We start from the raw sequence: 15,530 nt of genomic DNA, 5'->3' as shown, positions 1-15,530 counted from the left end.
GCCTGGTCTGACCACCAGCCCATGCCCACTGACCATGTCCCTCAGTGCCACACCCACAGTTCTTGAACATCTCCAGGGATGGTGATTCCACCGTGTCTCTGGGCAGCCCGTGCCAGTGCCTCACCACTGTTTCAGAGAATAATTTCTTCCTTCTATCCAACCTGTTTAGCTAACTAACCCTGGGGTCAGGACTGCTTTGTTCAGAAGGCTACATACCCTTGAAATACTTAGCTTCCTCCAGCTTGCAGGCTGGTGGTTGAACAAAGCTCTTGAAAATGTAGGCACTTTTCAGGTGAACCTTTATTTCTGCAAGCTGATTTTGGACTGGGAAATCAGCTCTTTTTAGAAGGTTGAGCTCCCTCCCCTAGCGAGAGCCGTAGGGGGCGGTGCCTCCCCGCCCATCATGGCGCCCGGCTCCACCCCGCGAGCCGCCCTTCCCGGCGGGCAGCGCGGCAGGTCGGTGAGCGCGCATGCCCGCCTCGCAGCGGGGGGACGCGACAGGGCGAGGGGCTTCTTGGCGTGGCTCGGGCGTCCTCCTCCCGCGTCGGACTCCGCCCCTGGGCTCCTCCTGCGCCGCTGCGTGCGCGGCCCCGCAGGTGAGCAGTGCTGCGCGCTCTGCCCGAGGGCGGTTTAGTCCCTCGCTGGGGCAGACCGGTTAGCCGGTACCGGGCGGCCGCGGGGACCGCAGACCCGTGTCGCGCTTGACCGACTTCTGGGGGTTCTCATGTGTTAAACCCTGAGGGAGTTCATCCGAAGCGGCGGGGCCGTGTTCGCGGCTTCTGCAACGGTCTGACGGCCGGGTCCCGTGGGGGTGGGCCTGCCCTCCGCAGCACGACTTGACAGAAGGCGCATCTCCTTTGAGCTCCTCTTCTCCACCGCAGTACTTGTGGTGCTGAGTTACTTTAGCAGATGGCTTTTAATAAAACCCTGCTTCAGTCTTGGTGACGTGGGATTTTCTTGGTTATTTCTGTTTGTGGTCGTAGTGCTCTGAGTTTTCACTAATAAAACTTCAGTGGTTCGTACAGTCTTTGGGTTCTACTTTGAATTATGCCTCATGGATTCTTCTCTCTCAAAGTAGCTAAGAAAGGACAATGGGAGTTCAAGGACTTTGGAAACTGCTGGAGTGCACTGGAAGACCTATAAACCCAGAAACGCTAGAAGGAAAAATTCTTGCTGTTGGTATCCTTTAAAGTAAGGCTAAGGATCCAAATTTGTGAGAAAATTTATTCAGGCCACTTCACTTAATTCCACATGAACAGCTTTTTTAAATTTTAAATTGTGACAATACTTTGATGTTTTGCCCTTCCACTCTGTGCTGGGGAGACCTCACCTGGAGTACTCTGTCCAGATGTGGAGTCCTCAGCGCAGGAGAGATGTGGACCTGTTCGAGTGCATCCACAGGAGCACCACAAAAATGATCCAAGGGATGGAACACAGGCTGAGGGAGCTGGGGCTGTTCAGCTCGGAGAAGAGAAGGCTCTGGGGAGACCTGAGAGCGGCCCTATCGGGGGGCTATAAAGAGGAAGGGGACAGACTTTAGCAAGGTCTCTTGTGACGGGACGAGGGGAAATTGTTTCAAACTAAAACCATTTTTAGTGGGATTTAGATTGGAAATAAAGAAAAAGTTTTTTATTATAAGGGTAGTGAAGCACTGGAACAGGTTGCCCAGAGAGGTGGTAGGTGCACCGTCCCTGGAGACATTCAAGGTCAGTCTGGAAAGGGCTCTGAGCAGCCTGATCTAGGTGTAAGTGTCCCTTTTCATTGCAGGGAGTTGGACTAGATGACCTTTAATGGTTCCTTCTGACTCAAATGATTCTATAATATTTGTTTGTAACTTTTATATGAGTTTTCCTATAGTATACGCTTGGTTAAATGCTAGAAAAGTGTTAGAAAGATGTGGAAATAAGTTACCCTTCGTTTATTTATAAACGTTATTGACGAGATAATGCTTGCTGCACAGGAGTTTCAATTTTACTCTTTGTCCAGGGCAAGAGAAGCAAGGATTTATTCTTCTCTGAAGTTCACAAGTATTTGGATAACAGTGGGTTCAGTAGGCCAAGCATGGAACAGTGAGCCACTCAGTCAAATCTGCACTGTATAGAAACTGTTAATATGATACAGATGTGAAATTGCACGTTATCTTTTCTTAACCATTCTTTAAGATATCAGTATTTGGTTGAACCAGGCAGTAAAGGGAGTCAGAGATCATCGTGGTAATTCTATACAAAACGCTCATCTCCTCACTCTATTTAATCGACTCTGCAAGTTGCTGTTCTTTCGAATTCGGCCTGTCTTTGTTTTTGATGGGGAGGCACCACTTCTGAAGAGGCAGACCTTGGTATGTACCTTTTCTGAGTCACTGCAATACAAAATGTAGTGCATGTCTGTTGATACTGAGTAGCCATTTTAAAATTTCTTGAATTCTGCTTATACTTCTGAGCCATGAAGGTGCAGGGCTTGAAGCACACTGCTGTGCAGATGTTCTTCATAATCCCAGTCTTTGTCAGCTCTTGGAGCATGCAGCTGCTCCCTTTTGATTGATATATTTTCAGGTTTGATTTGCACACCAACCAGATTGCAGAGAGGTGGATGATGGCAAAAGGCTGACATCTACTTCAGAATGGAGCTGGACATTACTCTTGCAAGCATTTGTACCCAGAAGCTGAAAACCATTACTGAGTCCCACAGAGGACACTGACACAGACTTAGAGGATTTGAAGGCCGTGTCTTTGTAGAGTGAGTTAGGAGTTTCTCATAGGCTCAGCATGCTGAATTCTAAGAGTTGTTCACTTGATGCATATCTTCAGCAACCAGCAAAATTAACTGGTATTTTATGTTCACAGGCAAAGCGAAGACACAGAAAGGAGTTGGCCATCAGTGATTCCAGGAAAACTACAGAGAAACTCTTGAGAACATTTTTGAAGAGACAAGCTATCAAAGCTGCTCTTACAGGCAAAAGGCAGGAGTAAAAATTATTTTGCCTTTGTTTATATATGGAAGGTAAGTTTTATGTAGCTATAAATCACTGTTGTCTTTTTTTTTTTCCCTAAGCAATGAAGCTTTTCCCAGTATTACACAAGTTCGAAGAGAAGAAATTGATGATATGTATGTATTGCCTTCTTTAGAAGATGAAGAGAAGAACAGGTAGGTAGAATTAAGAAAAATTGCTTCAATTACTGTAATAAACTCAGATAAGAGTATAAAGCACTGTTTTTGAAGATGTTGGAAGACTTTTGACCCATATGATTTCTTAATATGTAAAGTATCTTCAGTTTGTGTGTTATTTCAATTTCTTTTTGGACAGATTGGATTATATCTTTGGATCCAGAAGCCTTCTAGTTATTTATTATAAAGTAACTAATAGAACAAGCTTTCAGCCCATAGATTAGATTTCTACCCTGAACTCATGTTGAGGTCTAAAAGTTCTCACTCACTTCTTGTGGCTACATCTATGAGAATAAATGAACTTGATTATTCAAGTGGGTGGCTGGTGTGTGGCACCTGCATGTCGGTTCATGTCCCCTGTGATGTGATGTGATAGGACAAGGGGCATGGCATTAAATTAAAAGGGGAGATTGAGGTTAGATGTTAGGAAGAAATTTTTGAGTCAGAGGATGGTGAGGCACAGGAACAGGATGCCCAGAGAGGATGCCCTATCTCTGGAGACATTCAAGGCCAGGTTGGATGGGATCCTGGGCAGCCTGATCTAGTGGCTGGCAACCCTGCCCACTGCTGTGGGGTTGTAACTAGATGATCTCTAAAGTCCCCTTCAGCCTAAGCCGTTTTATTTGTGTGTGTATACTTTGCTGAAGTATGTCATTTTTTTTCAAAGTATCAGGAAGGGAAGGCTAATACTCTTTTGCTTGAAACACACATTTCATTTACCTGAGGAAATACCTACATCTTTTTTCTCACTGTGATTTTTAGCTCGGAGGAGGAAGAAGAAAAAGAATGGGAAGTAAGAATGACCCAGAAAAAGATATTGCGGGTAAATGCATCCTAATTCCCTTGTTATTGTGAACTGTCCTGTCATTCGTGTGCTATGTTTTTTTGTTTTTTTTTTAAAATGTTTGGGTTTGAAGGTATAGGTCTTACTACAACAATACCAATCAAGCAAGCAAATTGATTTTAAGAATGCCATGATTTCCTACTAATCTGAAAATATAAATGGAATTTTCTTCACTTGAACACAGCAGAATAGGATTTTTTTGCAGCTTCCTTTTGGACTACTTTCTCTGGACTGAAAGCGTTTCTTCTGTAGTATCAAAAAATAAAATGTGTGCGTGTTTTCACATGTGTATGCACAGATAAGAGAGCATATTGAACAGAATTTGCATACTTATCTGAATACAAATTGATATTGAAATGCTTTGGTCCTTGAGTTTTCACAAACTCTGTATTCTTTTCTGATGCACTGATCTTAGGGGAAGAGGAGAAAAGAAACACATCAGCTAAGCAGTATGCATAATGAATAGTAAAATTATTTTTTCTTTCATCCAAGCAGGAAAAAAAAGCATCAAATAAACTCTCCTGGAAGTACTGTCAATGTTTGAAGTAGTTTGCAAAAAAAAAAAACAAAAACCTCTTTGGAAGGATGAAATCAGACTTGCTGAGGCTGTAAGACTTGCTTATGTGATTCTTATGAGATATATTTTTATAAAATGAATGAAACCAAGTTTTAAAGCTGTAGCTTATATAGTGCGCATCAAACAGTATAGGAAATAGTAACAAAGATTTTATAGGGTGCTTTTTTTTTTAATTTGAAAGGATGATGAAAATATTTCACTGTTATTTTTAGGCTGTAATACAAAATAAATGTGTATATTTTTTCCATTTTTTATAGGAAGAATTATTTGAAAACCCTCATTCTATAGATATCGATTCAGAAGATTTTAACAAGCTGCCTCCAGAAGTAAAACATGAGATCTTGACTGATATGAAGGAATTTACGAAACGAAACAGAACATTATTTGAAGCAATGCCAGAGGTAGTATTTGAAATAGTGTCAAGCCACTGGAGTGGTTCTACTGCAGATGAATACTTACATAAGAATATCACATCTGGAAAGCTTTACTCACAACTTTGTTTGATGAGAAATGCTATAGTGAGGGGGAAGGAGAAACAAGGAATTAATAACTCCTAACAGATCCTTTCCACGTGTGCATTCAGTGTCCTATCTCTTGATTTCTACTAAAATTGGCAGAGCTAATTCAGTTTGGCAAGAATGAAAAAAGCATGCTGCGTCTCACGCCTCAGCAGCATTATGCCCAATGGTTCAGTTACAAAGAACATGCTACTAATGTGGATAAGTCAGGCAGAATGAACACAGCTTGAATTACAAATTCTCAGATTGTTAGGGGAGCTCGCAACTGGAAAAAGACCTTCATGTTTGTAACTTAGATGTGATACTGAAGCCATTCAGAGATGAGCAGGGAATCCTACAGTGCTCCTTGTAGAATAGCTTTCTGGAGCACAAAAGTCTTTAAAGTACAGTATGTATCAGATGAAATGATAGCTTGTGCCTCAGGGCAAGCTAAGGACCATTTTGTGCTGGGCTGCATCTTAAAACCACCCACATGTGGATTCTGTTATAATTACATTGTTCTTAAGATGGGGACTGGTCCTGTTAGCCAGCTAGATATTGTTGATCACATCATTTAAATCTCATTGTGTTTAACCAGCATTCAGAACTCCTTAATGGTATCTTTTAAAATTCTATTGTGTATTGCAACAGTAATAGCATTGTCACTTGTGAGTGCAGCAGTCAGTAAATGCCAAATGTTACCTACTTAAAGGAAATAAGAAAGTACTTCCATTAAAAGGCTTTCCAGAGCATGGTAATTGCCGTTGCATAAAAGATGCAATTAGTGTCATTTTTTTTAAATTGACTTGGATTCTTTTTTTTTAACTTTTATGAAGGACTCCAATGACTTTTCCCAGTACCAGCTTAGGGGTTTGCTTAAGAAAAATCACCTCAATCGGTGTATAGAAAATGTAGAAAAAGAGTTGAATCAGCAGCACTCGGGTCAAATCCAAGCACAGTATGAGAATGAAGGCGGTTTTGTGAAAGAAATGGAATCTAGGAGGGTAATCTCTGAAGATGCTTCTCACTATATCTTAATAAAAGGTATGTCAGGTCTTCACTTTATGAAATCTTTTATTCAGTATGTGCAGTTTGCAGCTGTTAATTTTGAGAAAAGCCCTGAATATTGTTTACAGATGTACGTAGTGAAATTTACTGTACTGTTAGACATAATTAACTGTGATTGACAAACGTAGAAAACTGGCTTATTAATCCTCAAATGATGTTTTTTCTTATGTGGTGTGGAATGCTAGTATAAAACAGCCTTTTATCTTAAATAAACCCATTTTTTCAGGTTTTCAAGCAAAAGAAGCTACTAGTAGAGACTTGGAAGCTACTGCAGGACCCTCGTCAGAAAGGTCTGAACTGAAAAAAATTAATGAATCTCCAGCTAATGCAAAGTTAACTGCATCTGACGAGTTGCAGACAGAAAAAGATAACAATGTAGTAACAGCACCGCCCTCTCCCCAAACGTTGCTTGCTATCCAGGCAGCAATGGTGGAAAGCAGCTCAGAAGAAGAACTGGGAGATGAAGACAAAGAACAACTGAACCTGGCTCGGTCTGTAATGGAAGAAGGCAGTGTGTCTCCAAGAACACTGCAGGCAATTCAGCAAGCTCTGAACGATGATGATGAAAATGAGGAAGTTGTTACTGTTAGAAGTGATAGAGTGCAAACAAAAAGGTCAAAAGCGAAGGATTTTCTTCTTAGTAGCTCCGATGAGGAAGATCAGATTCCTGAAGTTAAGGAAAAGGAAGAAATACTTACATCTACAATTCATTCATCAAACGAAGTGATTATGCAGGACACTGAATTTGGACAAAAGAGTCAGGAATTGGGAAAAAATCATATTACACCCGAGGGCACCAGTATATCCACAGATAAAAATTACTCTCATGTTGATGATACTAGAAAAGGAAAAGAAGTTGTAGACACAGAAGTAAATGGTTCAAAAATAGACTCAGTTTATTTGGAAGACAAGGATGTGAACTTGTGCATTCAGAAGCCAAGCAGTTCCCCTTCACAAGCTGGCATAGGGGCTTTGGTTCATGGTGAAACAGCAGACTCATCTAAAACTGAGGAAAGCTTGAAAATTTGTAAAAATATAGAGCAAGTACATTCACAAACAGAAGAGAACGTATCTGAGGTACAAAAGGAAATTGAAATTCTTCCAACAACAGAAAGTCCTAAGGAGGAAAGAGAAGGGACGTCACAGTCTGAAGACAGTGATTCTGATGGTATGTGCTTTTTAATCACGTAAAAAGATAAGAAAATAAAGCCTTACTGTATTTGAAGTCAATTGAATTTAACCTTTCTTTCCTTGTAGGAAAAGCTTTAAAACACATCTATTCCCATACACACTGGAATTGGGAAGAAAATCTGAGCTACATTTTCCCCATAATGCTATGTTGTATCATTCAAGCCTGGGTATACAATATGGGAAAGCAGGAAAGACTGTTTTTCTATACCTTGAAGTCAGTTAACTTATATGTGGATGGTTAGCTACTTGGTTTTTGTTGTTTCCCAATTCTCCTATCTGTTTATTGCTTATAGCAAAAGCAACAGAACGACCAAATCAACAAATCCAACCCCAAAACAAACAAACAAACAAACAACCCACTGCCCAACTGAAAAATAAGTTGAAACACATTTTTTTTTTTTAAGTAGGCAGAAGGAAGCTGAGCTCTTTATTCTCCCTTTATAGGAAGCTTTATTGAAGTGGATACTATAATCAGCAATGAGGATGAATTTCCTGCTAAATATGATGAGAGACTGGGTGATAAAATAGCACTTTCAGAAGTGGAGAAAGACAGACATGATATTGTCACACAGGACTTGCTGAATGAGTCTGATGAAGTGCAGCTGACAAACAGTGAGAATGCTGAAAAAGAAGATAATAGTAAAGATGCAGAAGATGAGTGGCAAGATATCAGTTTGGTAACTCTTTGATACTTGTTTTAAGCTGATAGTGAAGTGCTCTGTCTCAAAATACTTTTCAAGGAAAACTATTGGGGAACTTTTTACTGTTTTATAACTTTTATATGTTTACTTAAATTCTGTAGGGGTGTTTTTTGAAGATGACAGTTAAACAATCTCTGAAATGAGGGGAACTGTGAGTTTTTAGCACTCTGATGAGGAGACCTGGGTATGATCTTACAATTTACTGCATAAGAGAAGCTATGGCAGTTTCCTGACATGAATTAATGGAGCTTTTACTACTAGTTGTGGACATGGGTATTCTTAGGTAAAGTATAAAATGTTTGAAATGACCAAAATCTTTGTTTTATTTTTCAGGAAGAACTAGGAGAATTAGAAAATGACCTTTCTGCTGAGCAGGATATACTTCAATCTCAAAAACAGCAGCAGGAGCGTGTTGCTTCTTCTGTAACAGGACAAATGTTCTTGGAAAGCCAGGTGATTTGTTGAATCATTTCAATTTGATACAATATGTAATGTACCCTCCCACCCCTGCAGTCAGCTGTTTTCCTTTTCTTCCTCTTAGGAGCTTGTTTTCTTCGGTCTTAAAGTACTGAGATGAATCTTAAATTCCAATAATTTAAAATAAATGTTATAACACTATAAAATAATGATAAAATTATGAATAAATCAACATTTTTCAAGTACCAGATTTTTAAGATTGGATCAATTTGATCTTTTTAAGGAATTTTACCAATAATATTTGCATAAGCTTGTAGCATCTGTTTGACTATTAACATTGAGAGGATAATCCAACACAATGTAAGGACTACTTGAATAGTGTGTTTGAGTTTATATAATACAGTATACTAGTGATGGTATCTATGATGTAATAAAATTATTAGAATAAATTCTGAAGCGTATATAAACACTTGTATTGTCTTTGTGTAAAAGGGGTGATTTGGATTGTTAGGAAGTGATGGAAATTTTTCTTTCCTGTGTATTTGCTCATATTGTTTCTTCAGATTATTTTTTTAAAGGACAATAGATTGTACCTTGTAATGTTACATGCCATGTAATGGTACTGCACAATATATGCAGTACATAGATGCATATATATATATATACATTTACCAAATATATACTAAATACAATTTATATATTAGGTTTTGCAGTGATTATTACATCTAAATTGGGAGCGGTGGTATAAATGGAAAGCATAATTCCTAGAGATGAAGTAATCCAGAACTGTGTAACTAATACTTGCATGTAAACCTAGTGTGTGAGTTATTTAACTGAAATTAAATAATGCATTATATAAAAGCAGATAGTGTAAAATGTATCAAAATACACGTGTATCAAAACATTATCCTCACAGTATGAGTAGTATGCCTGCTATTAGTTGCCTGATATGCATGTTTCTCATATGCCTTCTACTGCTTTTGTGAGCTAAGTTGATGACTAATTTTTCTTTTTTAAACCTCCATCTTTTTTTTCATGGAATCCACATAAATATAATTGTGATATATGGACTTTTGTCCATGTGGAAGTAGCAGTTATAGAAAGAACAATACTCAGTTTTTTTGTATAATTAAAATAGGAGATTCTCAAACTCTGTAGTAATAGTGGGAGCCAGTAGTGCTTGACTTGCATGGCACTGTCTGCCTGAGTTGAGTAAGTGGGAGTTTTCCTTGACTTAATTGTGCTTAGTACTTTCTAGTGGAAATTAAGATTTGCTAAGAAATATTAAAAACCTCCTAAGTGTGAATTTAGCTTTTCTGAGTCACATAGAAGTATATTACAATTCATTATTCAGATGAAATATTGACTGTTTTGTCTTCATCCCTCAGGAGCTTCTCCGCCTGTTTGGCATTCCGTACATTGAAGCTCCTATGGAAGCAGAGGCACAGTGTGCTATATTGGACCTGACTGATCAGACCTCTGGGACAATCACTGATGATAGTGATGTTTGGTTATTTGGTGCACGACATGTTTATAAAAATTTCTTCAGTCAAAACAAATATGTGGAGTATTACCAGTATGTTGATTTTCAAAACCAGCTGGGTAAGGGCCACTGATTGACATGTTAGATACAATCTTTGATAAGGCAGTTTTGCCGCATATCTTTCTGAAGTTGAATTTCCTACAGAAACAGGTAACAGATGCATAGAATGCAGCATTCTTTGGAGAGTCTCTAAAGACATTGTTGAGTTGCTGTTCTTACTGCCAGAGGGAAATTTATTTTGGACATATTGACACGTAATGATTAAAAAGGGATCCAGTCTACTATGTAAGAACATTTTTCAGTTGACAGCTTTTTTTCTGATTGTTTTAGAACTACCTATTGAAATTATTGCTATTTATGTTGAACTGTTAAGCTGTAGTGTCATATAGTGTTTTGAGGAAAATATGAGCCAATTCTGCATAAATAAGACAGTAATAAAAAAAACCAAACACCCTAGAACTCTTTTTAAAGTCACTCTGACATTTTTGGGATATGGTCTTTGAAATAGTATTTTAATACCTTCAGAATGTAAAATTCAGCATGCAGTGAAAAATGTATCTCTGGATTCTTTTCTCAGCAAAGTGAATGAAACTTTTTTTCCCCTACTTATTTTAGGTATACCACTGTAGTTCACTTGGGAAGAAGTGCTATAAAAGCACGCGTGTGATTTTTAGTTAATATATAAACCAGATTATTTATTTATTGGAAAAATAGCCATTGTCTATTTCATGTCACATTTCTCTGCAGTTTAATGCATTGAAAAGTAATATAAAACAATTCTTTCTTTCTTGACAGTTGGTGAATATCCTGACTAGCATTCTGATGTGTGCTTAGACACACATCCCTCCTTTTCTCCACAGAAATATTCCTTTTTTATCTAAACTCCTGAAGCTAGTCACTGAAAATCACTCTGATTTCAGAAGATCTTACCAAGTACCATGTAGAAATGGTCAAGCGAGTTCTTCCTTCTTTCTAGCTGTTTCTGCTGGAAAAACTGCACTGCACAGGGCAAATGACTTTCAGTTTGGGAACTCTTTCAAGAAGCAGAGGCATTGATATTATGGAACTGAGGACTTGAATATTTTTACTTCTGATTTAGGAGTTATTAAATTCAGCATTAGATGAGAAAAGGATGGCAAAAATATATGTATACAAATACATGAAAAATATATGTAAAATAATCTCTCTTCTTAAAGACCATTGGGGAAATCTGAGTTTCTACATTATAACAATTTAATTTTGGCAAGATGCGCTGAACTGTGCTAAGTTAGCAAATACAGCTATGGTGCTTGAGGTAGCAGTAGTGTATTGACACTGCTCCAGAATATAATTTAGCAAATCCAGCTGTTGATGCATCTATGTTTCTTTTGTTGTTTCTCTTTCAGAAAATACAGTATTTTTAATTTGTAAGAGAACATACGATGAATCCACTGGCTATGTTCGGTTGATGCACTTTCTTTTACAGGGTTAGATCGAAGCAAGTTAATTAATTTGGCATACTTGCTTGGAAGTGACTACACTGAGGGGATCCCAAATGTTGGCTTTGTAACAGCAATGGAGATCTTAAATGAATTTCCTGGACATGGATTGGAACCTCTCCTAAAATTCGCGTATGCTTTGCTGGATTTTGTTGTTTTTCTTTCTTATTATTCCGTAATATCGATGTTAGTGAATATACTTTTCTGCTACTTAAGTATACAACAAAACATATGACCATCATCAAGGAGGCTAAGTTAACTATAAAATATGTAACTCCATTGTATTGGTACTTGAAATGGCAGGTAATCGAAATGATGTGTTGATACAGCAAGACTAGTGAAGACAATAGAACAGCTTTAAAACTGTGCGACTGCCTCTGAGTTCATTGCAGAACTGGATCCCTAGTGGAGTGGAGGTTGTTTCTCCCTGAGTATGTGAGAAGGTGCTGTAGCTTGCCCATAGAGAAAAGAGACTTGATGAGTGAGGAATGGATGACCTGGAAAGAGACAGACAGGTAGGCTGTGGGGAAGAACAAGGTTTGAAGAGTGCCAAGCCAATTGTCTTGGCAATTGCCAGGATCGCAGAATCACAGAATGTTTTTTGTTGGAAGGGACCTTAAAGATAATCTAGATCCAACTCCCCTGCCTTGGACAGGGCCACCTTCCACTAGACCAGGTTGCTCAGAGTGGTTAGAAGTTTTTATTTATTTATTTATGTTTACTTTGGTTCTTATACCAAAAAAACTCCAAAAAAATGATTGTTACGTGTGGGATGTCCTTCCATTTGGCTTCTTAGGAGGAATCCTGGTGATGTTTGCTACCTTGGCTGACAATGGCTGTATTTACTGCGTGTTTTGTCCTTTCTTATTATTCCCCTTTGGCCATTTTTATTTGAAAATCTCCTACATCATACCATGCAGTAACTGAAGTAGGGAGTCTGATTAAAGCCATTTAAGACAGCACAGTGGCTCTTGGCATTTCAAGTTACATTTTATGGGAACAAGTGAATACTTTTCTCTGTTTTTCAGTGAGTGGTGGAACGAGGCTCAGAAGAATAAGAAAATCAGACCTAATCCACGTGATACCAAAGTCAAGAAGAAATTGCGGGAGCTGCAGCTTTCTTCAGGTTTCCCAAATCCAGCAGTGGCAGAAGCATACCTGAAGCCTGTGGTGGATGAGACAAGGGGTTCATTCACCTGGGGGAAGCCTGACGTAGAGCAGATTAGAGAATATCCTTTTACTATAAAAGGAATTTCTAGCTAAAAATACTCAGATTAAAGTTCATAAGGCTAGTGCGTGCCTCAGTAACAGAGTGTCAAATTCTTAGCATCTCACTTGCGTGAGGAGCCTCCTTACCCCAGCTGTACGTACTTTCCTACACTGATACTAACTCTGGAATTGAACAAAATGTAGATATACGTGCATGACATTTGTGGCTGTGCTGCCCTCCTGTTTCACTCTGAATGCGGGGTCTCATAGCTGAACTGACCAGCTTGTTGTGACATTACACTTCTGTAACTTTACTGTCTTTCACAAGTAGGTTTCAAAACCTGTTTATTCACCATGTTGTTCACAATAATGTCATTACTTGCATCTGTTGCAGAGGTAGTACTGTTTTAAACAGTAAACAAAAATTCCATTGTTTACAAGTGTAAAAATAAAGTTTATTTATTGTTGTTGTCTTCTATGACAATACTGCATTGCCAAAATGCATTTTTTTCATGAAGACATGCTTCTGGAAATGCTGATTTTAGAGTTCTGTAACTAATAGAAATGTAATGTCATGATGAAAATACATAGCATAATATTAGAATCATCCACATAATTTGGGTTAAATAACTTAAGGTATTCTCTCTCTGAAGAAACTTTCCTCTAGGCATTGGTTATTTGAGGAACTTTTATTTTGTGTTTACAAAATAGTAGCAATAGCCATTTTTTAATGTTCCTTAACTTTCTGCATATTCTGTAAAGATCACTTTGGCTGGACTTGGACAAAGACAGATGACATCCTTTTGCCTGTGATAAAACAGCTTAACTTGCAACAGGTAAGGTACAGAGCCATGTATACCTTAAGGCTAGCTGGAAAATTGCAAGAGAAGCATTTCAAAATGAACAGCAAGGCTATAATCTATAAAATACATTCCTCAGAAACTGGGACTTGGCCATATTTTTAATCTTCATGTATATTTATATGTAAAATTCATTAAATGATTCTCTAGATTTTATTTCTTTGTGATTGGGTTTATTGTGAGGCATTCTACTTAATTTCAAAGGTTGTAATTTTAGTAGTTGATAGAAAGTTTTATCGAGTGCCTACCTCAAGTCCAGGTTGCTGATTTTTTTCTGTTCTGGATGTAAATAGAACTACAAGTACCTCCAGTACATTTAGTGCTTTTAAAAGACATTATGTTTTCTCTGAAAATGATTTATAAGAATGCCCCTAAGATTTTAGTAAAGTGAAAGAGACCATTGGGTACCACACTCGTCCCTTAAGAAGTGCAGAAGGAACCATTTATCAAGAGCCCATTTATACTGTTAATCTACTTTACCAATAAATGTGCTGTCAACTTTCATACAACTTAAAAGTGAATAGTGATGCATGCTGTGGTACTCTGAAAGTCAGCTGTAAAATGGTTTATTTGAGCTCATATTCTTTTCTTTTGTTATCAGATATAGTCTACACCAGTCTTCTAGGCTCTGTCTGTCAGTCAGAGAAGTGAAGAGTACCACAAAACAGGTTAAATCCATATACTTTCAGGCTGACTAGAACAACCTTTGGAGGCATCTGTCTCTTAGCCAGTATTAGGGATAATAAAGAGGACTAGCATAGTCTACACAACAAGCCTAGCTGTAGTTGAGTAACATTGTGTTTGACTTCAAGTTCTACTCTCAAATCTTTAAACTGTAGCAGTACATGTTAAAATAACTCCATTCAAATGACAGCGTTTTGTTGCACTAGCGTTTGCCAATAGGAAGTGCACTTACACTGTCTTCTTAGTAAACATTCTGTTGTTTTAACAGCTTGCAGCTAAGTATGTTTTTGCAAGGACGTACTTAACAGCACAACAGAGATTCTCTGTATTAGGGTTTAAAATAGAATTGTGTTTCTAAGTATAATCATGCACACAATAAAAATTTGTTTTGCCCATTATTTCATTTCTATCAAGGTTTTCATTGCATAATTTATAATGAAGTGCAGTTATTACTAGAATAATGCATCTTATTATCCATGTGCATTCTGATTTCATTAGTCTTCCATCCTGCTTTAATTTATGATGCTTTACACTATAACATAGGTGGCAACTGAATTCCTGTCACAAAAACATCCAAAGCTGTTTTACTGTTTTATTTTTGACAGACTCAGCTTCGAATTGATTCATTCTTCAGATTAGCACAGCATGAAAAACAAGCTATTAAAAGTCAGAGACTACGTAGAGCTGTGACTTGTCTAAAGAGAAAGGAAAAAGAAGAAGCTGATGAAATTTTGGAGGCTACTGCTGTTATGGAGAAAGAACTTGAGCAGCACAAGGAAAGGAAAGGGGGAAGTACTTCAGGCTGCACAAATCATCAAGCTGTGGTGACAGAAATCCAAAGTGGAAAGAAAAGGAAGCGTTCAGATTCCAGAAAAGAGCATTTATATGGAGGTGGTTTTGTTGGGAATTTGCATCTTTCGGAAACTTCTAGTGACTCCTCAGCTGAAGAATCAGAAAGCAGAGATTTAGACAAGAGCAAAAGAAAGAAAAAGGCCTCTAAAGCTGAGAGAGCAGCCCACAAAGAGAAAAAGGGCTGCAGTAGCTCAAGTGGTGAGGATGAAGAACTGGGAAACGTGGTATTGGTGACTGCCAAACCTGTATTTGAGGGCAGAAAACAGAAATCACAGAGTAAGAGAGGAAGAAAAAAGAGAAGGTCTTAAAGGAAAGAAGTCGTAAAAAAGGCAGACTATGTAAGTGGGCTTTATTAAACTTTGTAATTATTCTAATGATTTTTTGGTATAAAAAAGAATAAATTATCCTTATTGATCATACATTTGTCATGTATTGTCTTTGTGT

General features: G+C 38.2%; 1 protein-coding gene across 2 annotated transcripts; it reads left to right on the top strand.

Moving 5' to 3' along the window:
* LOC110407714 (DNA repair protein complementing XP-G cells-like) lies at positions 422-15,505 on the top strand. 2 transcript variants are annotated; one of them, XM_021415680.1, is made up of 16 exons: positions 422-596; positions 1,079-1,179; positions 2,163-2,338; positions 2,844-2,959; positions 3,052-3,144; positions 3,928-3,988; positions 4,844-4,987; positions 5,920-6,127; positions 6,378-7,319; positions 7,787-8,019; positions 8,377-8,496; positions 9,849-10,062; positions 11,469-11,613; positions 12,510-12,710; positions 13,442-13,526; positions 14,840-15,505. In XM_021415680.1, exons 2-16 carry the CDS (start codon positions 1,092-1,094, stop codon positions 15,392-15,394), a joined length of 3,381 nt encoding a protein of 1,126 aa, XP_021271355.1. In that variant the 5' UTR covers positions 422-596; positions 1,079-1,091; the 3' UTR covers positions 15,395-15,505. The 2 variants fall into 2 exon arrangements, with proteins under 2 accessions (XP_021271355.1, XP_021271366.1); XM_021415691.1 differs by having other exon boundaries at positions 1,076-1,179.

This window comes from Numida meleagris, chromosome 1 (assembly GCF_002078875.1).
Source record: "Numida meleagris isolate 19003 breed g44 Domestic line chromosome 1, NumMel1.0, whole genome shotgun sequence".
Lineage (NCBI taxonomy): Eukaryota > Metazoa > Chordata > Aves > Galliformes > Numididae > Numida > Numida meleagris.
Note: the sequence above shows the minus strand (reverse complement) of the source record. Positions and strands in the feature narration are given on the sequence as shown.